Source organism: Panicum hallii, chromosome 7 (genome assembly GCF_002211085.1).
Source record: "Panicum hallii strain FIL2 chromosome 7, PHallii_v3.1, whole genome shotgun sequence".
NCBI classification, from domain to species: domain Eukaryota; kingdom Viridiplantae; phylum Streptophyta; class Magnoliopsida; order Poales; family Poaceae; genus Panicum; species Panicum hallii.
The window spans coordinates 43153751-43179826 of record NC_038048.1 but is presented as its reverse complement, the minus strand read 5'-3'; the positions used below and the strand labels follow the sequence as shown (position 1 = coordinate 43179826).

Below are 26076 nucleotides of genomic sequence, written 5' to 3'. Positions count from 1 at the left end.
GGGTGAACACTGAACACAGTAGAATTCCAGGAGTGTTTGGGACATACGAATGCTAGTTTAGACATTTTCAGGGAGGGCGAGACGAGAACTTTTAGACGCGTAAAAATGGATCTCGCCATCTACGATGCAAGCTCGAGCTGAGAAGAAACCAAAGCATTCTGCGAAGTGCGAAACAACAGTTGCTAGGAATGTCTACTAGTTAACTTCACTGATTGAAGAAACAAGGTTACAATAATCGTTACTGCAGAGACTGCAGTCTAAGAACAGATAAATAAGGTCTTCACATCAGGAAATGCCACATCAACCCTTTGTGCGGAAAGAGAGGAACATCACGAAGATATCAAGTCCGGCGTCTCTGCTTCAACCGAAAGCAAGGTCGTATGCACCTTCCCAACCCAGGTATCTAACCGGTCACGCAAGGATTTTACTTGGTCTATGCCTAAGACCCTCGGTCGAACCCATGAAACATGGACGGTTCCATCAACTTGATCAATTATGCCTTCTATAAGACGAGCCTGAAGGAAACAACAATGTCATAAGACTACGATGAGGTAAGGCCAAGCACGGTTTCTGGATGGCAGGACTTACAGAGAGGCTCTTCATCAGTAGATACTCCACATCTTCAACTGAGAGCCTGGTCCGTTCTGCTATGGCGTTCAGTGGGATCGTGCGGTTTTCAGATGATCGACTGCAGATAGACAAAGCTGTTAGTGACAAAGCTTCACTCATGATGAGCCAGATGCCGAGCATCGATCATTACTCCACACAAGAAGTACCTGAAAATGATTTCCATCAAGCAAAGTATGTTGATCTTTTCAAGCAGTTTCCTCTCATTTTGGACCAATGCAGGCTGTGCACTCAAGGCAGTGTTGTGAGCTTTGCAGAGTTCTTGATACAGTGCTACATTACCAGAGTTGAATGCTTGTAACATATGAAAAATCCACTCAGCCTGAGTCCCCAAAAGGCTACGGATCTACATTATGTCAACAACAGAAGTTACTTGACAAATTCAGCAAAGAAACACCAGAATTTGCGACACTAGTTTGAGCTTAGGGAGGAGAAATTAAACTATGCAACCTGCTAAGCATGGTCAAGAGTTTGCTTTAAGAATACAGCAAAGTTCATTTATCAGGCTGTGTTTTCCTGTTAAGTGAAGCCAATATTTCATCCCTCCATATATAAGAAAACCCATTGGTAAACATAGTAAATTCGCATTTGATTACATCAATGGCAATCTACAATCTCATTATATTATGTACAAAAACATTATGATTCCTAGTCAATACTATTTAAAAACAAGGACTTGTATACTATTCAGTGCTAAAGCAGATAGTGAGAACAATTGAGTGCAAAATTGTACTTTGTACTTACGATTGGATGGGCAAGCAACTCCCCGAAGTTGTAAATGTTTTCACCCAATAAAGCAGCAAGTGAGAGGTCGAATGCCAGGCTCTGAAACTCATAGAAATCCAATCAGAAACTGTAAAAATAAACCCAATCTTGTGGTATCAAAATATAAGCAGGCACCTGTTTGAATGGTTCTGAAAGTGACTCCACTGTTGTGTATGCAAGATAAAGAAGAGCACTCTTGTAGAATTCAGAATAGTCTTGATGGGCCTTGTGATACTGAGAACATACCCAGTAATAGGTACCGTGCACTGAAGGATCAACATCAACCATGCCATCCAAAGTTGTTTTGCCCTCTTCTAATAGTTTCTTACATCCCTTTTGATTCCCTTTCTCAAGAAGAAATGTTGCAATCTGCATCTTCACATACAGAATGGGCTCTTCAACCCGTGCTTCCCGGGTATCACGCAGCTTTGAAATTACACCTTCAAGATAGTTAATACCTGCATCTTTGTCCAAATACTGGCGTGAAACTACCACTGTGAAGTGAGCAAATTTGAGAAGATTAATCTTGGTCTCAAAATCTGATATGAAATGATTATACAGCTGAATCAGGGCATCGCCCGCCTGAATGGAAAGGAGGAAAATAGATAATCAGCACAGCGTTAAGGACAAAGAGCACACATAGTAAAAGGGCAACCAGACTGTTGATGAAAAGGTTGGGAAGTATATGAGGTTTGGAATGAATCTACATGTAATAAGATTGCTGTATAATTTCACAGCATAGATATGGTAGCCATGGACCATGGTGAATGTGGTCAGTGACAACCATTAAATACTAAACCGAATGTGCAGGTGTTTTGATATCCATAAAAAAATTATTATTGTAGAGTTTCGAAGTAAAAAACTGCCTATTTGTGCAATCTTGATTAATCAGGCTACATGTAATTGGCACCTCACTGGGGAGTCATATTCCATATTGCACAATATATTTCAATAATTCAACCCAATGAACTACAATGCTGTACCGACACAGGTCAGCTAGTTTATACAAGAAACACCAAAGTGTTTGAGTTGCGGCCGTTGGTCAATTACTAGAGTAAGCAACCATAATTTTGAGCATAAACAGCAGTATCTACATTTAGAGTGCCTATGATTTCTTAAACTGAAAGAGATCAAGATAATCACAGCAAAATTATGCCTGTTACACCTATGAGATGCAGTAGCTGCAGTGATGTACACAATCACAATATCAGCAAGTTTAAATGCAGTAAACTAAAAGAAATTGTCAACAACCCAGACTAGATGTATGCGGGGTAGTACAATATAAAGCTAGATTGTTCAGCAAAAACGTTTGTTCTTTCTACAATTCTACAACACCGAGGGAAATTAACTCATCTCACCCATGCGAGATGACCATCTACTCCGCGAGCTGCAGCCAGCGCACAGCATCGTATCGTACTAAAATTAAAATTAACTCCAAAAAAGGCCGCCTAACCCTAATCAGATCAAACCGCACGCCGAGAGGCAACCATGAGGGGAACGAAAAGTAAGATCGTCATCGGCGGAATCAATCAAGCGGACGGACCTGGACGACGGCGAGGGCGAGGAACTGGTCGAGCTTGAGGGTGAGCTGGTGCCACAGCTTCCGCTGGTACAGGTCGGCGAGCGCTGCGTACCACTCCGCGAGCTCCGGCCGCGTCGCGCCCTGCGCCTCCAGGAACTCCAGCGCCGCCGCCATCGCCAGCCAATCCCACGCCCCTCCCCTTTCTTTCTTCCCGGCCAAGAAGAGGAGAGGAGCTGGAATAACGATCGATCTGCTCGGGCTCGCACACCTCGCCGTAATACTACTACGCAGTCCACCAGGGATTTTTTTTTGTTATTTTCTGATTTTGCAGAAATGAAATCTGCAAATTTATACTTATATATAGCCGAATGAATTGGTGATAAGTGAAATGCTGGCAATTTATACTTATACCGTTTCAAACGATTGTAGCTAACTGTTATAGCGGTAAGGTGTGCAGTGCTTGTTAAAAAAAGTTTGCAGTGCGTAAGGATGTAAGTCGGTACGTAAAAGTATTTTTTATCAGCTAATTAGTTACGATGGTATGCCATTTTAATTTATTTTTTCTCCCAAATTATTTACGCAGAATGCCATTCTAATTTATTTTATTAACTCTTTGGATTGATCCAATGACCTAAAATATATACAATTTGCATCCCTAGCAGTGTTGAAGTTGCATCTACTGTGATTTCAGAGTATTATGCCAAATAAAATGGCAATAAGGTATCTGTACTCTTAGGAACTAAATACCGTTAGATAAAATGATGATTTATAATATAAATAGTATAAGTTGTATTAATACATTTGATTGTGTGAGGAAAAGAACGTTGGTTGATTATGACGTATAAAAATTAATTTGAACAAGATCTTTTGGTCAGTTAACCCAAATCTCAAAATGATTAGGATCATAAGCTGTATCTAAGACTTAGATACAAATCTACTAATTAAGATTTTTGCAACATGTACTGTTATGTCACTCCCATAACACTCCCCTCATATATGATATTTTTCTCAAATTCATATAGTTGCTTATTGTTTGTATCCAAAGTTTTCCTTTTTCTTTGTATAAAAAGTGACTTGATGTGACTTATTTTGGATACAATTTTAATTTTTTTAACAAGCATCACGACCACAAGATCATATATTTTATGCTTTCCATTAGTGGTCTCATTGACGTAATCTCATTAGGACAGGAGCTTAATAAACGAGGGGCACATGACGGGCTGAGATTGACCACCATGAGTGGTCGCAGTGGCATATCATTTCAACATTTGGAATTTATAATTTCAGCATTTTGAACATGAAAATGATGAACACATGTTAAGAAGTTGTTGAAACAACCCCAAAACATGTTTAATCAAGAATTCCAAATTGTTGAAATGCAAATATTTATTTAAATTATTAGAATTATTAAAAGAAAGTTGTCTAAAAAGATGGAATGAATATGAAGAAATGAAAAAAGACGAAAAAAACTAAACTAGGCCTTTCTTGCGCGCTGGCCAAACTGGGCCTTGTGCACCTGTTGACGTACTTGTGGCCCGTGGGCCTGTCCAACGTGAAAACAAAACAAAGCCAGTTCCGTGTTCCGTCTGTCTCTCTCTCCTCGTACGCCTCTCTCTCGCGCCCCGCCCCCCCCCCCCCCCCCCTCTCCGAGCGGAACCCTAGGCGCAGCTCTGCCGGCAGCGGACAGCGGACCGGCGGCCGAGCGCTAGGCGCCCCAACCGACCGACCCCCGCGGCCTCTGCGGCGGCAGCAGCCAGGCGCCAGCAGGCCGCAGAGGCGACGACCGGCGGGCACAGCGCCGTCAGCGCGGCAGGCCGCCCCTGGCGCACGCACGGCAGCGTCCTTGTTTCCTCGAACCGAGCCCGTGAAGTGAACGGTGAACCACCAAGGTGAGGATTGAGGAATTTTTTCATGTTTTGTGAAAATATGTTATTGCAATTTGCGATTACTTATGAATTTGTGAAAAATTGACAGCGATGCCGTGCTATGAGTAATTCTGATACATCTATTATCTATATGTTGAACAATTTCAAGTTATGAATAATTTTATGTTGTCGGTACTTAATTATGTGGTATAAATCTACACTTTAGGCTGCCAAAAAAAATAGTCTTTAAATTTTTTGAATACCCATACCCCAATCATGGGCCTGCCCCTAATCGTCGGGCGCTTCGCTGGCGATGAGCATCTTACAGGGGTATGCCCGCCCATTCCCTTCCCGTCCTGCTGCGCGAAATCGACCATCCAAACCCTAAACTATGGTACTTGTATGTGGATCTGACCATGATTTTACCTACTAGCTTCGATATTTTCTTTACAAAAATTATTGGGTGTACATGTGTACCCCCATGTCCTATACTGGGTTCGGCCCTGAGCCCCCTGTTCCCTGTGTGGTAGTTTGTTGGACAGGCAGTATAGGATTGACCTTCATGCCTGGTGTTTAGAGGTATGCCACTGTTAGGATTCAACTAAACTGGCTAGGGTGATTTCTAGATCAAATTTACTAGGCTTTGTTTTGTGTAAGTTTCATGAACTGAACATGAATTCCTAGTGTTCAGCAAGCGGGATATTTGATTCTGACTATCTTCAAAGGGACTACTATGCATTAGCAGTTAGCAAACAAACCATTATTTTGCATGATTAGTTTACCACACATGGATGAGTTCAAAGTGCAGTCTGGAAAATAAAACTCTCCAAACTTTTTTTTTACTATAACTTTGTTGTATTTCCTATTTACAAATCTTAGTTATTATTGAAGAGTTTTCTGAGATGTAACTACTTTGTGCAATTTAAAGAACATATAATGCTCTTAAGTCTTAACACATTTTCACACCTTTTGACTTGCAGGAATATCTTTCTTATCTAAAGTTAGCACATTGTGCTAAGTAAAAATGGTTATGGGGTTGATAAATGCTAACCCTGTAATCCATGAGAAAAAAGAGAGGCGCATACGACAGGCACCGGAGACCACAGATGAAAATGCAGTAGAGCCTATAGATCAGCTAGAAATATTTGATATCCTTCTTTATGATTTACCTAATATGAATGTAGTGAAGCTTGTTTTTTTCTGTTATACCATGTATCTGAAGTTTTCTATCTGAGCCATTTGGTTGTGGCCCTTAACGTTCTTACATCACATTAGAGATATAAAGGATCCAGAGCACCCATACTCATTGGAACAGCTGAATGTGGTAACTGAAGACTCAATTGAACTGAATGATGAAAGAAATTATGTCAGGTAAGTTCTCATATTTAGGTTTGCTGAGTTGGATGCTACACTTCAGGATTGCTAATCAAACTCACTCTTGACGATTTGTATATGCTTTGCATCAGGGTTACCTTCACCCCAACAGTGGAGCACTGCAGTATGGCAACTGTTATTGGCCTTTGCATACGCGTGAAACTCATTCGGAGCCTCCCTCCTCGTTACAAGGTATGCTATCAGTGAATGGTTTGAGGCAACCCCCCCACCCCCCCTTATGTTATGATTATGCTGCAAGAGCAATCAGGTTTTGATATGCTGACATTATGCCCAGTGTAGCAGGTTCTAGTAATCTGTAATATACATAGTATCTTGCCAGAAAGGATTAGTATTGTTGCTTGGTGCGTTCTCAGATATGGTACATGTTCCTGAAATGTCTACCATTCCGCATACACCTGTACTTTTATTGAACATAAAATTTTGTCAATGGTCACATGGTTATAAAGTTAGTAGCTCATGTACATACCTGCTGCTCTGTAGGCAATTAGACCATTTACCAGCTCATTTGTATATCTTCTGTAGGGATCAGGAAGCTTAGTTTTTATTTTTATTTTTATTTTTTTGGGGGGTTGGGGGGGGGGGGTCACCATGGTAGGGAAATTGTTTCTTTTTTTGTGTGTATGGTTGTATGCTATCTATCATTTGTAATTATATGAGAAAATTTATCTGGTTTTCTGAATCTAATTTTTGCAGGTGGACATAAGGGTAGCCCCTGGATCACATTCCACAGAAGCTGCTGGTATATGTTCAACGGCTTCTGCATTACAGTCATCACTTTGTTTTTCCTGGCTCAATATCTCAGTGTATAAATGTTTTCATTGTTGCAGTGAATAAGCAACTGAACGACAAGGAACGTGTTGCGGCTGCACTGGAAAACCCAAACCTACTGGACATGGTCGAAGAGTGCTTGTCGCCAACATTTGACTGAGGCCTGAACATATCTTGGCACCACGGCGTTGATGTTCCGAACCAACACAAGCTTGTTGCTCCCTATGGAGTTCATTCCTGTCTTTTGAGAATTGGGATGCCTTGGCTGTTGCAGGACGTGTGCATGAATTTTGTTTCTGCACTCCTTTAGTTATTGTATTGTTACCTTTTTCTTCTGGACGGTTTTGGTGCTTGTTATCTCCCTGAGCGAAGGGAAACGATGTAATCAGGTCTTGTGCTGTAGCTTTCAGAGTGTTGTCAATGCCGCCGCGTTTTGTGGCTGTACAGTGTATACCCACACAATAAACTGAACCTAGTAGGAGAATACGGGAATCCTCAAATATCAAGTTGTTTCCCTTTCTTTATTCGGGCATGCTTATTTCCTGAGTTTCCTAGCACGGTCTTTCGTTATAGCATGCCCTTAGTTTGCGTAAAGAAATCGTGATTTCTTCTTGGGTTCCGTTTCTTGGCCCAACTGGTTCATGCTTGTTGTGTCTTCCCACTGGCAATAGACAGTTGCCAGTAGCAGGCCACCTGGAAGACCGAAGACGCAGGCGTGTCTGGCTACAGACGAAAAACACATTTGCTCCAGCCCAACCTCGTGTCCTCGTGGCAACTTTTCTGCAGTGCGCCGCTGCCCCCCACTCTCACGGCAGAACGGCCGGCTGGCTCACGAGCCCCTTGGACGGAGCGCACCAGCAGGCAGGCCGCTGTGTGTGTACAGGCCTACAGGGAGGACTGGAGCAGAGGCTGAGCACGCTCCCGATACTAGAAAAGATCAGTAGAGTCCGCAGCGGAGAAAATCTCAGGAACCCAAACAGCCGACGGAATCTCACCTGCTCCGTGTGCTCCCCAACCCAAAGCCTCCGCTGCCCTGAGCCCGTGCCCTCCCGTCGTCTCCCCGGTCCGACTCGCCATGCCGGCGTGGGCCGAAGCGGCGCTCGTCCTCGTCTCGCCGTCCCCCGCCACGGCCTCCTCGCCCTCCTCGTCATGCGGCGTCAGGCCGCGCGCCGCCTTGGAGCCCGGCAGGCTCTTCTGCAAGGTGCTTCTCTCTTCCTATCCTCCCCTACGATCCGGCCATTATTTCTACTCTATGCGAGGTGCTAGTAGCGGCTCAGGTGGGTGGTGGAGGCGGGCGTACTGATGCTTGCTGTTAGAGTGCTAGGGACTACAAGCGTTTTGGCTCGAGCTGGTGTCGGTACCGTTCCTCGTCAGATGCGCTGCTGCTAACTTGCTGGTTGCTGCGCTTAGATTAGCATTGGCATATGGCATCAAGCTGAGTCAAGCAGCCGCCCGCGTTCATGTATGTGTGATTCCTTGCAACAGCATATTTCTGTTCGTACTGAAATTTTAATCGGGGCTGCTCGAATTGGACGTTGTATAGACCGGGTTGTAAAACAAAGCTTGGAGCATAATTTGTGGAAGCTTGGTTCTATGTAAATTCAGTGCTCTTTGCTTTGCTGCCGTGTAGTGCCAATCTGACCCGTCTTGCATGAGGTTTCGTGGGCTGCCATAGTGTTTAATTCGTGCTGTGAGGAAATGATAGGTAAAATGGTGTGGGCTGCCATAGTGTTTAATTCGTGCTATGAGGATTTCACCTGTTCATTATGCTTCTCGTAGCATGCCAACCCTTTCTCATATCATAGAAACTTCTGTTTCTGTCTGGTACTTACATCGTCGATATTTTGGCACGCTTATGCACTGAATTCTGATGCTTTGCTGCTGAAATTGGCTGTGCTTATTGTGCAGTTGATTTTCTTAGTGATGTGAGGCTTTTCCTGGACATCTGATGGTGGCGGTTGCATTTTATCCTTTCTTATGCCTGAACTGTTATGCTCAACTTGATGGTCATTGAGGCCCTACTTTACTGTGCCAGTTCACTGTTTATACAATGGTGCTGTATTACATAGGATCAATATATATCCCACTTCATGTTCCAAGCTAAGTTATCATGGGTTGAGTGGATGATGGCTTGTTGTTCTGCAGGGTTTTCCTTGTAGCATGCGCTCCAAAGCTGGATTCCAAATTAATAGTTACCGTACAAGGACCTTCAAGATTAAAGCAAAAACGGAATCTGGTGATGGCTACACACGGCTTGCTCCACTTAGATTTGAATCTCCGAGTGGTCAACTTCTGGTCCAAATACTACAATCACACCCTCACCTGCTACCTGCAACAGTTGATCAGCAACTTGAAAATCTCCAATCAGAGAAAGATGCCCAAAAGGAAGAAGCTTCAAAAGTTCCTCAGGACCTCCTCTACAAGTACGCCTCCTGAATTTATCTGAACTGTCAAGCACTCAATTATCACATCCGTGTTATGCACATCATGTTTTACGCTAAGATGTAAACTCGATTAGGTAGCTACTCATCATATACTTTTATTCTCACAACACTAACCATGTTTTCCAATTTATTGTAAGAAGCTGCAATTTAGCTATATAATTTGAAAAAAAAGAAAAATAGATCATAAACATGACTGGTATATATAGAAAAGCATGTCAAAATGAATGTTGTCATAATCCCATCCATCAACAACCAAAAGTGCACTAACTGATTATAAGCTAATTGAACTACAGGAGAATCGCAGAAGTCAAAGAGAAGGAAAGGCAGAACGCTTTAGAAGAGATCATCTACTGTTGGGTTATCTACAAGTTTATGGACAGTGACATATCCATGACACCTGCACTATCACCAGGGGCTGGCCCTGTACGTGACATATCTTCGCTGCCTAACCAAGAGGATAAACTGCAAAGCATACACTCCCCAGATGCTTTTGAGATGATACAAAACCATCTTAACCTTATCATGGGAGAAAAAATAGCAGCACCACTGGACACTGTTGTGGAGATCAGCAACTTAAATCTTGGAAAGCTTTATGCGGCATCCATCATGTATGGTTACTTCCTTAAGAGGGTAGATGAGCGATTCCAGCTCGAGAAAACTATGAAGACGCTCCCACCAAACCCCAAGCAGCAGATAGTGTTTGAAAACCTGAAACCAAATCCATTCTGGGATATGGAGTCCTTAGTACAGATTACACCTGATGGGGAGGAGATTAGCTTGGATGATGAAGAATCAAATCCGAACAAGTTGAGGTCTTATGTTTCGCAACTGGATGCTGATACACTGCAAAGATACGCAACTATCAGATCAAAGGAAGCTGTCTCACTGATTGAGAAGCAAACACAGTCTTTGTTTGGACGACCAGACATCAAAGTATTGGATGATGGTTCTGTTAATGCTAAGGATGGTAAGATGATAACGATCACATTTATAGAGCTGAATCACCTTGTCTTGGAGGCAGTTGCTTTCGGATCCTTCCTCTGGGAAGCTGAGAGCTATGTAGAATCAAAATACCATTTTATTAACAGTTGAATGCGCCTTCTTTTTATATACATTTTGGGAATGGTCCATTTATGTACATGTCATAGGGTAGGATCCATCTCTGACCTGTTTCTCAGTGTAGTCATGGTTCTTGCTCGCTATCAGTTACAGCCAAAGCATCACCATCCATGCCTCTAACAGGTTTATGATTTTTCATCGGACGGAAGTGAGCATGATCCAGAGTGTAATCTAACAAGCAAGTGAGAAGTGATACTCAAATATTTCATGTTCTCCCAAATCACTGGAACATTTTCTGAATTTTGCCCGTCAACTTGTTCACTGCAACAATGTTCATCCGCTGTCTTTGCTGTCCTGTTGTTTAACTGTGGCACAGTGCGCGTAGTGTGTTTCATATTTCTTGAGTTTCATCGTCACTATCTCAATATGGATGCTCTGCTCGTACTACTATGCATATTATTCATCTTGTCCATGCTCTTAATTCACCGCTCCATAAACTTCAATACATATCTCTCGTCGTCAGCTTGCTTCAATTGCACAACCAGAAAAGGTAAGTTGGACATCGGAGTTGGGCGCCATTGAGCCTAACGACGGTGATAAATTTTTTTTAGGAAAACTACGGCAACCCTAGGGTTTGCCTGAACTTTATTGCAATATGGAGACAGATTTACAGAGTAAATTACAAAGAGCACAAGAGGCTCAAGAGAACGAGAGGGGGGGGGAAGATTTACAAACAAACTACACAAGAAAAAAGCTACAACAGAGTACTCGGCAATGCTGCGCAGCGCGCTGGGGACTGGGGAAGCAAGCCTACAGAGTTCTCCCCACGTCGTGAGCTAACCGTCCGTTTCCAAACAGAATCGTCCTTCCTTTTCAACATGAATCTCAAAGTTCCTCGCCAAAAACATTCATGCTGATCATCTGACACTTCCTTATGAACTGATTGGCCCTGTAAAATCCACCATCACCTCAAGTGCTGGAGTTATCTGGCCTTACTCCAGCAGAGGTCGATCACTCTGGCACTCTGCGATGCCTCCCCTCCCCCTGCCTCCTGCTGGCCGGCAGAGCCGGAGCCATGGCCACCACTCGTCAGCGACTGCGACCCGATCGCCACCGGAAGCTCTGCAAAAGCCGTTGGAAGAAGATGATGGGCGAACAGAGGTGCGTCGTTCCACGGAGTTTCATGCTCGAATAAGCTCTGCACATGATGAAGAGCTCAAACAAGGGGGTGGTCGTTATCTGAAATACAGACCACCCCATGTTCTTCTATACTGGGCTTCAAATCGGCGATCCAAATGCTCACCGAAAATTCTACAGAAGTGTACAGAGATGGAGAATTAATGGCCGCATGTCCCCACGAAATTTCGCGTCCAAATAAATTCTGTAGATGAAGAAACAAAAAAGAGAAGTTTCCGCGGGGTGGACGGTATTTCAAATACCGTCCACCCCCGTTCTACACTGAACTTCAAATTGTCGATCCAAACGCTCACCAAATTTTCTACTAAAATTTACACAGACGTAGAATGAATGGCCGCATGCCTCCACGAAATTTCATGGACAAATAAATTCTGTAGAGGAGGAACCAAAAAAGAGAAATGTCCCTGGGGTGGACGGTATTTGAAATACCGCCCACCCCCTGGTACCAGCATTCTGGCGCAGGCGGAGGAATGGAGCCAGTGGAGGAAACTGGGTAGCGGAGGAGGAGGAGGAAGAGGGCGTATACGGCCGGGAATGCTGTGCGCAACGCGATGGTGGCCGCGCCGGTGAAGCTGCTGGCCTGGCAGGCACATCGCGGCGCCGTGGCAGGTCGAGAGCGCGCCAACGGCGAGGACGGCCGGCTGTCACCGCAGACCGCATGCGGACGCGACGGCGCGAGGCGTTCTGGCGTCTGGAGACCAGACGAGACGAGCTGGTGCGCGCCGGTGTAGCTGTGGCTCCAGTTCTTCCCGAATCCGCTGTGCATGCTTCAGTTCCGCCCCGCTCCCTGTTTCAGAGTGTTCTGACCATAGCTCCACCATTGAACCAAAAGACGAACATGCGCTGAACAATGCGACCGACGGAAGAAGGATTTGAGAGATCGCGCGATCTCTGAAGCTCGCCGTGCAACCAACAGCAAACACTTCTGATGGCCACCGGATGCTACAGCCTACAGGTAACATGTTGCTCGGTTCAGAGTTCTCCCCACGTCTTGGAAAGCGTGACGGGCTGCGCGTTGGCTCGCCGTGGGTGGGCTGGGCCGGCCTGCAAATGATAGGTCCGAGTCCAATATGAACTCGATTATTCCTGACCGTAGTTAGCCCAAAGCAAAACGACCTGTTTAACGGATACTCCTAGAATAGTAGTACCACATCAGCTAATCAAACCGGGGAAGAATCTGGGGGAGCTACAAAACAAGAGGGAGGGGCGGCTTTGAAACATACTTACCTGGACGGGGTCTATGGCCGATCATGAAGGGTCATGGCCTAAGTTAGTGGCCTCCATTGCACTTGGGAGGAGCACTGGTTTACCATCTCCTTAAGTAGGAGAGTGGATGAGAGGGGGTACGCGTTTGCACGGCTCCCACCAAATCAATCTACAAAGTTTATTGTATATAATCTATTCTTTTCATCCCCTAAAAATTGTTCGTTTAGCTTTCAAATTTTATCTCACAAAGAGTTCACAAAGAGTGTTCATAATAAATATCAATAAATAATTGCATAGAGAAGGGCATGGAGCCAACAAAATACCTAAGTAGATGTTACTTTTCAGGTTTTCAGGTTCCAATGTATTTGCATTTATTGAGGATCCAGGGAACCAAATAAATGGCACGGTCTTCGATCACAACTACCTTCAATCACAATTGCTATAGTTAATTAGAGGTAACATGGTCATTTTCCACTACCGGTAGTCTGAAATTTTCTAAATGAATGGTCTTTGTGGGACGGAGAGAGTAAAGTTTATATTTATATGCAACTTGGTTCCTAATCATTCAGCCGTTCACGGAATAATACAAGAGCGTGATCTTTGGTTGCCAAAATTAGAACAGCATCTGTGAAGATTGTCAATACATCACCTGACAAGAATGGTCTGTTTCGCAGTTGGTTGCAAGTAGTAAATAACATACACGCTGGGACTGGGACTGCATTTCCCTATGAATTCGTACAGTTGGCATCGCGTTTCAGTTTCAGATATAGCACTGGGACTGCAGCTTGGATTCAGAAGACCAAGTGTCGCATCACTTACATCTAGGCAACCCTTGGGGCTCCGGTGCTGCATTTTGGAGCATTTGAGATACAATTAAAGTGGAACGAGTTTATCGAAAAAAAGTGGAAGCTGAATCCGAAGAGATCACTGAAGGCACCATGACTCCGTTCATATAAACTCGTGCGTCTGAATCCGCATCTAGCAACTCAGAACTCTCTCACCTCCCATAAGGTTCAGGTTCTCTCAACATTCTCCCCAGAAATCCATGGCTGGAGCTGGCAAGATACGAGTCAAGTTCCTAGTGGACAATGAGAAGAGGAAGGTGGTGTTTGCAGAGTCCGGCAAGGAGTTCGTGGACGTGCTCCTCAGCTTCCTCACCCTGCCACTGGGCACACCATTGTTCGGCAGCTCGGCAAGGAGTCATCCCTAGGCTGCTTCGACGAGCTGTACAAGAGCGTGGAGAGCCTTGACGCGAGCCACTTTCAGACCAAGGCGTGCAGGAACATGCTGCTTAGGCCCCTCAGCGCTGCCGGGGAGGTGTACGAGGATTTGTTGTCAGGATTGATGATACCGACCACCGGGGGCTTTGGGTTTGAAGCCAGCGCGAGTGCGTCACTGATGCGTTTTACTATAGTTCAGTTCCAGATGTGCCATGCCAGCAGTGTGGTTAATCCTTGAACCGCAAGAGGCTTTGGGTGAAGCCTGGCGGGGTAGTGACAGATGATGGAGTTTTCGTAAGAGGAGGGATAAGCTATGCCACTACAGATATTTTTGAAATGAAATGTTCCCACGGCAACACGAATTTACTGGCAGTGAATCCCAAGGTGTCAACCATGACGACAGAAACCGGGGGTGGCTATGCAAAGTGACTAATGAACTCCGTGTGGTTCCATTCTCGCTGATCAACGCCTTCAGCGAACTGAAGAAGAAGGGGCACTCTGTATCACAGCTTGCGACAACCGAGTTCGCTTTTACTAAAGTGGAGGTGATCAGAGTAACACTTTCTGCAACTTCATGTTTACACGCAAATCTAATGGCTTGACAATTGATTTTCTGCAGGTACTGAACCTTCTGAGGGCGGCATTGGTTTCTCGTGAAGCGCTGACCCTTGCCTGCTCGCCAACCAAACCAAAGAGACGGCTTCATCACTGACACCAGTACCGAAGGTCTAAAGCTGTGTCAGGGAGCGTTCTTCCCTGACGGCGTAACAGGGTGGACCATGATTGGATGAAAAGCAAAATATCGCCATCAGTGTTAAGTTTCTTCATTAGTCGTACAACTATGCTTGTTTCGTTTTGTTTTGTCGGGAACACGCTTAAAAGCTTTGCGTGTCGCTATATCGTTACTGGGGTTGGTAAAAGAAAACGAACGCTGCGAGGTCGCAGTGCTCGCCCCTGGATCCCCGCCAGTTGAGTCATCTCGAACAAGTGAGCAAATGCAGATTGCAGAAAGTGGAGGAGATGACTACTGAGGAACAGTTCATCGACATCGTTCACCTGTACTCCGTAAAACATAACAACGCCGCCGCCGCCGCCGCACGCCTCCAAGGCAGCCACCACCCTCGCGTTCGCAGCCGCTGCACAGGCTACTACAGCCGCAGAGGCCCCGCCAGCCATCGCCTGCCTCGCCGCGGTCCGGAAGGAGACGGAATCAGGACGCCGAGTGTCGACCGCGCCGCCATGCCCAGGCATGCGAGCTCAGTCGGGCGGCGCGGGACGAGATCAAACGGCGGGCGCCTAGCTTCCGGAGTCAGCTCCCAGCTGCTGGAGTAGATCAGGCGGAGGGGCAGGAAGACGCCGGCGGCGGACGGTAGAGAGGGGAGCTGCTCTGAGCCAGGGAGCTATCTGCAAATTATTAGGGTGCTAATGTAAATAACCAGGGGCTATATGCAAATATTCGGATCGCGATTAGTAATCGCGATCCAAAATAGGGCTCCATTTGTAAATTAACAGGGTCTATATGAAAATAATCGGATCGAGATTAATAACCGCGATCCAAATTAGGGGTCTAAATGTAAAATTTTAGGGATCTCGTTGTAACCGGCAGTACGCCGCCGGTGAGGTCATCACGCGTGAGTTTCGGTCGACTCACATGTTCAGCCGCGGCTCTGTCCCCCGCGCACCCGGGCCAACGGCCCTAGATTCTCCCGCGGCGGTGGCGGTGGCACCTCATCACGCCGCGGTTCGCCGGAGAGCTGCCGCGTTCCGTTGAGGCATGGGTACCATCGAGCCGTAGCTCTTCAGCTCTGGTGCACATGCGTTAACTGAACAGAATACAGAGTTTTCGTTGGCCTGGTGGATTGGTTGGTTCCATCTCTGAAGTTCGCTGGACAGAGTGACAGACCATTAGAGGCCAATGCAATTAGCTATTCATCGATCGATCAACTGAACATAGTAAGATCAGTACAGCACTAAACTGAACCTGCCATGGCAAGGAATTCTGCTTTCCTGATGACTGAAATATAATCTTAACAGTACTAAATTACTTGAACAAACAACGTGCTACGGCTGTCAAGATTCTAGATGGAAAGACAGACGAGACGAAGAATCAGTTCAGAATTCAGACCAAGACGATTGCAGAAGAGATGACAGTAATCATGGTTCCTGAGATGGTCTCATGTTACGTTTGTCCTGCCATTGCAAAATCAATGGACTGATGTTCCCTCAAGTTTGGTTTCTTCAAGAAGTCTGACTGATATTTACACATTCATGCCGTCTCTTTGAAGATACAAATCATCAGTCTCTGCCATTTCTCTTCCGCGTATCAGCATGACGGAATGTCTTGCATTGTACTTGTACCTAGCAGATTGGGCACGTCATCGTTCTTGAGAATTTTCAGTCGTTTGATACATTGCAAGCAACACTGATTTGGGCCGGTTCATCTTCAACATGACATTGCGCAACAAAGCGTGAGATATAGACCGAAGTCACTACACTAGCATGGACTCTTCAGCAGTACTACATTGTAAAAGGAGGAAGCTGCAGATAGAATTTGAATGCACTGCATATGAACTAAGCATCATTATGGCGGTGAATGCAGCAGATTTCTAAAAGGCTGCCGAGCTCGCGTGCTCAACTTAATTGTCTGCATGATGAGCAGGTGTAGATCACAGATCGCTGCCGGCAGAGAAAGTGGAGCCAGTTGGTAATATGGACAATAAGTTGTGGGACAAAATATTTAAGATAATTTTGCCTCTTTCTTTTAAATCTTTAGAAAAACATCTGATATTTATTTAATATAAATAAGAATAATTTTATTTATTTATACAGAAACGTAAAAGCACTCCTGCATACAGAAACTTGAAAGATGGTCCACCAGAAAATCTAGAAGTCCTTGAAATTATGTTTGGGGCTGCTGCCACTAAACCTTCTACTGAACCTTCTACCGTGCCTGATAATCAGTCGTCATCTGCAGGGATTTTGTTAAATCTCGTGCGTTGGCAACCTTTCGCTGGTCGAGCATCTATCCTGATGCCTCTCCCTCATACATGTGGTTAAGCTTCGGGAGCATGGTGTGCGCACGTGTACAAAGAAGAGAAGCATCAGGCTTGGGTTCTAAAGTTTATTTCTACCACATGAAAACCATCAGGGTCGAAGAGGACAATACGTGGGGCACTGGTATTTCTTCTCTAGGTTTCCACCTCCCTTTATATTACCCTTCCTGGATCTTGTTGTTTTCTTCTGCTTCTGCTAGGATCCTTCGACCTCCCCTCTGCTTTATAGTGAACCTGATGATAGTGCGCTCTACTCCTCTAGGCAGTATTGTGCACGAGCGTTTCTGCCACATCAGAGTGTCCCTGGCGGCGCCTGACGGTGCGCACTTGCGCAGGCAGGATGCTTGATGGCGCGTCCACGTACTATACCTACCGAGCAGCAACTGCCCATTCATTGTGAAGTTACTGTGTGGTTAATTGGTACTGGTAACACAAGGACGAGTCATTGAAGTCTGCCTCGCGTGTCAGCTAGCAGTGCAATCTTGAGATTATGCTTAGGATTCACATGGAATTGAGATACTGTATTTTTCATCATTTGTGGTAAATTTCTTCATTGGGGCAAATGATGTATTTTTCAGTTCTTTCAGCAACTGAATTATGCCAGGACAAACGATAAGTTCAGAACTTGTTGATAGCCCAGCCACAAAGCAAAAAAAGTTCAGAACTTTAAGTCAGGCACATGCTGGGATAAGGATCAATTCCAAGTTCCAACCCATTTCACGATCTTCTTCATGTACAATACGATGGTAGGTAGGTACTAGCTAGCTAGCAATCACTACAAGCAGGCAACATGTATGTGTAAATTTGTACACCTCTAGGCATGCAGGTGCTTCATAATTGGGTGTGTTTGATCTTCAGAAGACGGGGCAGCCGTCCACCTGCACGCCCCTGGCCGTGGGGCATGTGGCGAGGTCGCAGTGCTCGCCCCTGGACCCCCACCAGTCGAGCGGGTGCCCCGACAGCGCGAAGTAGATGACCACCCCCATGATGGCCACGCCGGCGTCCATGGCCGCCGACAGCACGTAGTTGTAGCGCTTCCACCAGCCCTTGCGGTACCGGAACACGAAGAAGTTGAAGACGGTGCCGACGAAGCACCACGCCGTGTAGTTGAGCGGCGACGCCGGCGGCATGTTGGCCGTGGCGCCCAGAACCACGGGCAGGTTGACGAGGCTGATCCACCAGGCGTGCCCCGGCAGCGCCCTGGCCAGGAGCCACACCAGCACCGGGCAGAGCAGGCCGCCGAGGAAGCACCAGTTGAGCGCGTTGTAGTAGCCCAGCGGCCCGAAGATGCGGCGCGGGCCGACCAGGCCCCAGATCACCGACGCGTCGAAGAAGACGTGGTCGCCGGGGCACGTCCACGGGCTGCCCTCCGGGAGGAGGGCCTTCTCACAGATGTGCGGCACCGTCGTCAGCAACCACCACGCCACCATCGTGTTCACCGTCCCCGCCACCACCGTCCCGATCAACTGAAGGATTGATTGATTTTCAGACACCAATAACATGTTTGGTCAGACACCGCTGCCCTAGTTATTGGCCACGATCAAAAGAGACAGCAAGATGCCTAGTACAGTAGTACCTGAACTAGGAACATGGATCTCGGCGGGACCTTCATGTAGTGGCCAAGCTTGAAGTCATTGAGGAAGGAGACGGACTGGTTCATGCTCATGTACCCGTAGACCTTGAAGCACACATTGGCTATCGGCCTCCCCGGCATGATCAGGCCCATGCAATACTCCGTGATGACGTTCAGCCCCGGTGTCTGCAAAACACAAGCACCGCAGCAGTCAGCACGATTACTGCTGGAACTTGGAACCGTACATGTCGATTGGATTGATGGATTGGAGCTAGTCACCAATTGCAAGGTAATTAAGTAGTACGTACCGTGTTCGTGGTGGCGGTGATAACGCTGATGGGGAGCGTGAAGATGAAGGCGATGGCGCAGGCGAAGAGGAGCCCCCACCATGGCAGCTGCACCTCGTCCTTGAACACGGTGCAGAGCACCAGGGCCACCGCCATGGTCACCGCCAGCAGCAGGTAGAACCACCAGTTGGGAATGTCGTCGTACCTCCTCATCATCCTCGTGTGCACGTCCGGCTTGCCATTATACGACTCACGGAACCTCTGGTATATCTCCCTGCACAAACAGAACAGTCAGATGATCCATGTCGAGCAGGAACAGATCGATCGGGGTACGGTGATGCCATTGGACACACGTACTTGCCGTAGAAGAGGGCGACGTGCGAGAGCGTGGCGGCGATGGAGGCGAAGCCGAGACCGTAGGAAATGGCGAAGAACAAGCTGAGGTGGATCTTCCCCTGCTGGGCGTAGGCGCCCATGTCGATCTCGAACTTGTCGTTGACGATGGCGGTGATGTTGTAGAGCTGGCCGGCGCCGGTGAAGAGGTCGGTGGAGTAGATGGGGAAGGTGCCGGCGTCGTAGAGGTCCAGGGCCCAGTAGCAGGCCGGCACGATGATGTATACGAGGAGGACGAAGCCGACGTAGACGTTGACGATGGCGAAGAAGGGCGACACGAGCGGGCTTCCAAGGAAGGCGGCGACGACGGACCAGTCGAGGGTGAAGGCGCCGACGCCGAGGCCGTTGAGGCCGGACCCGATCTGCTGCATGGTCACCGACCTGGGGAACACCCAGCACACCCACGACACGGCGGTGATGGTCGGGAAGATGTACCCCGGGACCGTGTACCACGCCAGGCTGCAGATGAGCGCGATCAGGAAGAACTTGCCACGCGTCATCCCGCGACCCTGCTCCTTCTCGTGCAGCGCCCTGATGAATGCGTTCGTTGCACGTGTGCAAATTGTCAGTAGAAATTTGGTCGGTTCGATTTCAGCGGCCCATCGATCGTCGTCAGTGCTCACCTGAGGAGGGACACCTGCACGAGACTCTGCGGCCACCACATCTGCGCCGGTTCGATCACGTACTTCCTCATCAGCCCTGCCCATCCGTACCCGAGCACCTGCGCGTCGTACACACATGGAAACCAATCACAACGCTGCTACGGTACACGGCAATCGTACGTGCGGGACACAGACAGAACCGGCACGTGCCTGGGTGGTGATGATGAGGAGCAGGCCGGTGAAGAAGGAGATGTTCCTCCGGTAGAAGGCCTTGATGATGGTGACGATGCCGACGGCGTAGGCGCCGCCGTTGCCGAACGCGGCGCCGGCGTTGGCGAAGACGCAGATCAGCACGTGCTCCTTGACGTTGAAGGGACCCGGGTTCATCGACCACTCCCTGCCGAACGCCGAGAACTTCCTGTCCGGCAGCACACGCGCCATGAAGTGCCCCACCGGCAGCGCCGCCACCTGCAAATGCACATGTCGATCAAATGTTCAGACGAAGCCGAGACATGGCGTGCGGTTGTTTTTGGTTGGCTGGAGGCTGGCACGATCCATCGGCTGGCAACAGAGACGAGACGGACACGGACCTGGACGGTGATCTGGCTGATGATGATGGGCTCGCTGCGGTAGGCGAAGAACTGGTTGAAGAAGGAGAGGAGCGCGCAGGAGACGACGCCGATGGTCCACATGCGGAACGTCCACACGGGCAGCGTCGGGTCGTCCGTCGTCGGCACCGTCAGCCGGACCTGCTCCACCAGCGCCACGTCGTCGTCGTCGCCGACGGCCGCCACGCGGCCGCCGGGATGGTGGTGCTCGATCTCCATCGCCGCTGCCCCTCCCAGCCGGCGGCCTGCGCCTTCTTCAATTCAGATCTGTGCTGAGGTTTAGAGAATGCGGGGGAGCTAGCGCCGGGCGGCGCGGTATAAATACCCCGGCCGGCCGGGGGCACCGCAGATCCGCTTCGGGTGGTTTGTTCGGTCGTTGGAGACGAGAGAATCTTGGGTCAAAGGAGTATCTTGGCCAATGGCCGGGCCGCGCGACAGATCGATTCATTCCACGCGCAACTGAATCCCCAACCGGATCTTTTGGTTCCAAACAGCCACGCGTATTTCCAACGAGTCAGCAGAGCTCACGAGATCAGCTGCCCTACGGCCAGCGATTGCCGCCTCGGGTGGCCGTCCATGGATGGACGGCTGGATGGGTTGACCCGCAGTAGTGGTCTAGTGCTAACCTACTTCTGTTTGTGCTTTAAATTTAGCAATTTCGTCACGGGTTTCATTAATGTGCCCAGCTAATCGTCGCAGGTGCAGGATGTACCAAGGATCATCGTTCTCGTTCACCTAGCAAGACAGTAATGCACCATGCATCCGGTGGCGACTGACGACCATGGTGCATGCAAGCAGCGGGCAGTCAATGGCCCATGCCATTTTTAGCAGCTGACTGCTCCATGCTGGTGCAGAGAGGAGAGAGAGAGAGGGGTTGTGTCCAGGCTGGAGAGACGATGCACGTAGACGGTTTCCGTGCCGCTCCGGAAGCCATTTTTGTTAAGAAAAAACTAGGCAAGAGCATTGCTGATTCATTTAAAAGAGAAAGCAGAGGTTATAGTTAATACAAGAGGTTATGATTACATGAAAAAAAACCTCCTCGACTCATAATTACAAACTAAAACACCACCGGGGTGCCACGAGCAACCCTTCCTCCGGAAGCCATCTCAGCTGCCGCTTCATAACCGAAGAGGCGTACACGATTTCACACGGGGGCACGGCCCGCACGGCTGCGATTCGGGCGCTCGCTGGACTGGGAACCGGGCCGTTTCGAGGCAGTACAACCAGGAAAGCGGCCCAGGAGAACATTGCGTGGATCTCTTTATGGTTTTATTTGGGCCCCTGGGCTGCGTTGGTTATGCGGTGGCCTAGGCAAACTGCATGTGGGTTGTGTGTAGTAAGCGATCGTGGGCTTATCCGGAAACTATTTGGGCTAGCCGGTTAGGCCATATGAGTGGGCTAACGACCAACGACCTCTGAAGGAAATAATAAATCTGGAAGGGGAAAGATTCAGAAAATAGGCCGCTTCAAATTCTGTGAGAAACGACGAACTGATGATGGATACTCGCCGTCCACTCGTGGCATGCAGTTTCGAGTGAGAAGCAATGCAAGGAGGCTGATCACCAATCCACCATCCTCAAGACGAAGCGACTTGCATGCAGGCGCAGCGTGATGTGGATCGTCTCTTTTATTTTAGCGGCCACTCCTCGTGATGCGAAGCGTCGAGCGCCCTTTGAGATCAGGCATTCAGACCTGCTGCAAATGCCGAACTTGAATCGCTGCATGCGTGGGTATTTAAAGGATTGCGTTGGCACTTGCTCCCTGCTTGCCAGATGCAGTAGAGCACATTCACCCCCCCCCCCCCCCATGTCCAACAATGCAGAAACAGTTGCTGTGAATCAGCTGTTCATCGACAAGGAGAAGCAGAAGGTGCTGTTCGCAGAATCGGACAAGGAGTTCGTGGACGTGCTCTTCAGCTTCCTCACGCTGCCTCTTGGCTCGATCGTTCGCCTTCTCGGCAAGCAATCTGGAGTAGGTTGCCCAGATGAGGTGTACAAGAGTGTCTCCTGCTTCTACAAGTATCGTGTTTTCCCTGCTGGACAAGTTTGGGCTACATGAAGAATCCAATGTTGAGGAGAAGATCCTTGAGCTTAATTCCAACAAGGTCAGTCCCTCCACTTAGATTATACAGAATGCACTTCATCAGTTTTGGTTTAATTTTGTTGAAGGACCTTCATTGCTGTTTACTTCCACTACCATCATGTTTTTTTTCAATTTTCAGATAATTAGCTTGCTTAAGAGAGCATTGATATCTCAGCAAACTTTAACCGGACTATTTTTTGATGTTGCAATTACTCCGGATGCTCTAAATCTAGATCAACTCCCTGATAACTTCCTTAAACAACCGAAACAAGCCGAACACAGGTTCAACGCCATCAAGATTAAACTCATTCAGATTAAACTCATTCAGACAAAGGACGATGCTTCAGTGCTGTACGCGGAGGCTGGGCAAGATTTTATTGATCTTATCTTTAGCCTCCTTAGCATTCCACTTGGATCCGTAATCATGGCTTATGGTCAGTGGTCGCCAAATGGACGCATTGACAATCTTTACAGAAGTATAGCGGGGAGAGGATACATAAAAGAAGAATCCCAAGACTTACTGTTATCCCCAAAGTTGGCGCCCTACTTTGGTTGCAGCATCACTGTACTTCAGGTTAAAGAATTAGATGCAAGAATGTTGAAGGTCAAGTGCTATACTTGCCTTCGGGCACTCAGACATACTTGTCACTGCAAGCCCCCTTGGGGCGTAAATCTTAGAGAGACGAACCCGAATACTAACGGCGCATATATCAAGGGAGGGCCGAGAAACTTCATAGTAACCAACAGTCTACGCATCCTTCAGTTCTCCTTGGCCAACACTCTCCAACTCCTGCGTGAAGCCAAGATTCCAAAGGAAAAGCTCGTGGAGAAAGAAATCGCTCTAGACGAAACCCAGGTACCGTTAGCTCTCTGGAACATCATATACTCCGTCCGCGTCCAGGCATCTTTATTTACAAGACGTTTCCGGCAGCAAATTTTGACTTGTTTGCAGTGCCATTTTGCTCTCTGAAACGTCGTATAAACATGACTGGATGTAGGACGTAGCAATTAGCAATAACCTGAATTCTCACATCATGAACATATCTCGCCCTGTTATGTTGTCGCTGAGTACTCTATTTTTGCTACACTGCATGCAGGTTCTGAAGCTCCTGAGGGCTGCGATCTTTACTGGGGAGGCACTCAGCTGCGCTCTCCTGCCTCGGAAGAAGAAGCGGCATCCCCACCACTACTAGAAATTGTTAGTTTGATCTCGACCCTGGATCGGTCCAACGACCGATCCGGAGTCCGTTACGCGCCCTGATCGGGGGCGCACAGCCAAGTTAATGGCATGTGGGCCCCCGTCGCATAGCACCAAATAAAAGCAAGAGGTGGGGGCCGGGGCACACAACACGAGGTTCACCGTGTTGCCTGTAACCCCACCCAAAAACCCTAGCCTAATCCGATCTAGTGGTGGCGTTGAAGCGACGAGAAGCGCCGCCGTCTTCGCACTGCATCACCGCCGCAAGCGCTTCCTCGTCCTTGATTCCGGCTCGGTTTCTTCTTCGCTATGGCAAACAACAACGAATCCGGTTCGTCGACCGGAGGTACGACACATTCAATCTCTCTCTCTCCCTCTCTCTGTTTCACTCTCAGTAAGTCCCAAATACTATCTTGTTTGGCTAATCACCGAGCCATCTAGCACTTAGTCGATCACTAAGAGCCATCAATGGTATCAGTAGGCCTAACTAAGTGTAGTTAGGCTCGGATAAGTACATTGAACGGCAATTAGAAGGAGGGGATTTAGTATCAACTCGAAAAGAAAGCAAGGACAGAAAGATAGAGCCCCTTTCGGGGTGAAAGAAGACAAGCACCCCGAGCCAAACCCGCAAACCCTAACCCTAACCCTAGCTCACAACAGAAAGGGGCGGTAAAAGGGAAACTTACCTGTTCCTCCCTTGGGCCGTCCGCCGTCAACGCGCCCGGGACGCCGGCGCCTTGACCAGATCCCGCGAGCTCTCCTGCCTCGCGTGGACGGAGGCCGTGCGAGCCGTTGACCCGGCATGGGCCGCTCGCCGCGCTGTAGATCTGGGCGCCACGGTGAAGCCGCTCGACGGCGGCGCGCTCACCTTGCGGTGGCCGCGCGCGCCGGCGAGGGGACTCGCCGTGGCGCCGCTCGCTCCGAGCCGCCGGCCATCGCCTCGCTCTCGCTCGCGTGGGTGAAAGAAGGAGACGCCGGGGGAGCGAAGAGAGAATGAGCTAGGGTTTCGGGAGAACGGCTCGCGAGGGGGTTTTGATCCACCGAGATCAACGCGCGACCGTCGATCGTGATCGGACGATCGCGGTCGTCCCGCGCGGGTGTGGGCCACTTTTGGCCCAGGCGGGGCACAGCTTTCCTGGCCCAGGCCCAGGTTGCGGCCTGGTGCGCGGGTCAGCGCCCCGCACGCGCGGTTGACCGCGTTGGGCTGGGCCGCACTGGGCCGTGATGGGCCAAATGAACAGCATTTTTCGTTAAGTAATTTTTCAGAATCCTTTTAGACAATTCTTGTATGGTTTTATCTCTATTTTATTTCTCACCAACGTGATAAATTCTATAGAGAGATAGTAAGTTAGAAAGTTTTTGAAAGTGAGTATAGTTTAATTTTTCCGCTGCAAATTTCATTAAGTTCTATCCTTTAATTATTTTAGAACCAACGAGATATTATAATTAAAGGAGTCAGTTTTATGTTTTCCTCCGTTATAATATTGTTATTTTCTGACCAACGTTGATAATAGCAGTATTATAATTTTTCATTAAGTTTCCATGCATTTGTTCTGATTCTGCCCAACGATGATTTAGAATTAATGCAGCCAGTCATTTGTATGTCTTAATATTGACCAACGTTGAATTGAGATATGCAATTATTGTTTTATAAAGCAGTTCTCACTTTTCTTGATTTAAATTTCAGGATCTAATGCAATGACTTTCATTAATGCTATACCGCCGTTGGATGGTTTCAACTACGGGATATGGGCACAGAAGCTAGAAGTGGCTCTCGCACTGTCAGATATTGACTTAGCTATCACCCCACCGTGTCCCGTTGGTCTCGAGGAACTGGTGAGGGACCCGGATAAGAGCTCTGCCGCTTGACAAGCTCGCCAGAGAGAACATGCAAATGTTCAAATGAAGTATGATCTTGAGAGAGCAAAATGAAACTCTTCCAACAGAAAGTGCTTGATGGTCATCAAGAGTTCCATTATAGACAGTATCAGGGGAGCAATCCCAGATTGCGCCACCGCAGTTGAGTACTTGAAGAAAGTTGAGAGTCAATTTGTTGGCTCTTCAAAAGCTTATGCGCAAACTCTGATTCAGAGGTTAGTAAATGACAAGTACAATGGCGGTGGTGTGAGAGAGAGCAAATACTGAAGATGAGCAACATGGCATCTAAGCTCAAACCTATGGACATGGAGCTTCCTCATGCTTTCGTTGTCCA

General features: G+C 47.9%; 4 protein-coding genes and 1 pseudogene across 4 annotated transcripts; 3 read left to right on the top strand and 2 right to left on the bottom strand.

Annotated features, from left to right (window-relative positions):
- Nucleotides 1-179: 179 nt before the first annotated feature.
- LOC112901701 (26S proteasome non-ATPase regulatory subunit 13 homolog B-like) lies at nucleotides 180-3193 on the bottom strand. Its single transcript, XM_025970665.1, has 6 exons — nucleotides 2936-3193; nucleotides 1528-1974; nucleotides 1372-1452; nucleotides 777-973; nucleotides 589-688; nucleotides 180-515 (listed from the first exon to the last, which is right to left on the bottom strand). The coding sequence occupies exons 1-6, from the start codon at nucleotides 3086-3088 to the stop codon at nucleotides 330-332; spliced, it is 1164 nt and encodes a 387-aa protein (XP_025826450.1). The 5' UTR covers nucleotides 3089-3193; the 3' UTR covers nucleotides 180-329.
- A 1344-nt stretch (nucleotides 3194-4537) lies between these two features.
- LOC112898790 (protein AE7) lies at nucleotides 4538-7444 on the top strand. Its single transcript, XM_025967079.1, has 6 exons — nucleotides 4538-4803; nucleotides 5760-5927; nucleotides 6045-6150; nucleotides 6246-6345; nucleotides 6868-6913; nucleotides 7002-7444. Exons 2-6 carry the CDS (start codon nucleotides 5804-5806, stop codon nucleotides 7100-7102), a joined length of 477 nt encoding a protein of 158 aa, XP_025822864.1. The 5' UTR covers nucleotides 4538-4803; nucleotides 5760-5803; the 3' UTR covers nucleotides 7103-7444.
- Nucleotides 7445-7856: 412 nt separating this feature from the next.
- On the top strand, nucleotides 7857-10752 carry LOC112901517 (UV-B-induced protein At3g17800, chloroplastic). The gene is made up of 3 exons (XM_025970447.1): nucleotides 7857-8143; nucleotides 9088-9365; nucleotides 9680-10752. Exons 1-3 carry the CDS (start codon nucleotides 8018-8020, stop codon nucleotides 10476-10478), a joined length of 1203 nt encoding a protein of 400 aa, XP_025826232.1. The 5' UTR covers nucleotides 7857-8017; the 3' UTR covers nucleotides 10479-10752.
- A 2109-nt stretch (nucleotides 10753-12861) lies between these two features.
- Nucleotides 12862-13008, top strand: LOC112901779 (annotated as a pseudogene).
- A 4967-nt stretch (nucleotides 13009-17975) lies between these two features.
- Nucleotides 17976-20803, bottom strand: LOC112901358 (oligopeptide transporter 4-like). Its single transcript, XM_025970254.1, has 7 exons — nucleotides 20567-20803; nucleotides 20187-20444; nucleotides 19998-20095; nucleotides 19339-19905; nucleotides 19003-19255; nucleotides 18698-18880; nucleotides 17976-18587 (listed from the first exon to the last, which is right to left on the bottom strand). Exons 1-7 carry the CDS (start codon nucleotides 20801-20803, stop codon nucleotides 17976-17978), a joined length of 2208 nt encoding a protein of 735 aa, XP_025826039.1.
- Between the last annotated feature and the right edge of the window lie 5273 nt (nucleotides 20804-26076).

Coding starts and splice junctions, on each gene's coding strand:
- LOC112901701 (XM_025970665.1), bottom strand. CDS start 3,088: ATGGCGGCGGCGCTGGAGTTCCTGGAGGCGCAGGGCGCGACGCGGCCG. Junction 689..776: donor TTGATGGAAATCATTTTCAG/GTACTTCTTGTG, acceptor GTCTATCTGCAG/TCGATCATCTGAAAACCGCA. Junction 516..588: donor TACTGATGAAGAGCCTCTCT/GTAAGTCCTGCC, acceptor TGTTTCCTTCAG/GCTCGTCTTATAGAAGGCAT.
- LOC112898790 (XM_025967079.1), top strand. CDS start 5,804: ATGGTTATGGGGTTGATAAATGCTAACCCTGTAATCCATGAGAAAAAA. Junction 5,928..6,044: donor AGATCAGCTAGAAATATTTG/ATATCCTTCTTT, acceptor TAACGTTCTTAC/ATCACATTAGAGATATAAAG. Junction 6,346..6,867: donor GCCTCCCTCCTCGTTACAAG/GTATGCTATCAG, acceptor TAATTTTTGCAG/GTGGACATAAGGGTAGCCCC.
- LOC112901517 (XM_025970447.1), top strand. CDS start 8,018: ATGCCGGCGTGGGCCGAAGCGGCGCTCGTCCTCGTCTCGCCGTCCCCC. Junction 8,144..9,087: donor CCGGCAGGCTCTTCTGCAAG/GTGCTTCTCTCT, acceptor GTTGTTCTGCAG/GGTTTTCCTTGTAGCATGCG. Junction 9,366..9,679: donor CCTCAGGACCTCCTCTACAA/GTACGCCTCCTG, acceptor ATTGAACTACAG/GAGAATCGCAGAAGTCAAAG.
- LOC112901358 (XM_025970254.1), bottom strand. CDS start 20,803: ATGGAGATCGAGCACCACCATCCCGGCGGCCGCGTGGCGGCCGTCGGC. Junction 19,906..19,997: donor GTGCAGGTGTCCCTCCTCAG/GTGAGCACTGAC, acceptor CGCATTCATCAG/GGCGCTGCACGAGAAGGAGC. Junction 18,588..18,697: donor GATCCATGTTCCTAGTTCAG/GTACTACTGTAC, acceptor TCAATCCTTCAG/TTGATCGGGACGGTGGTGGC.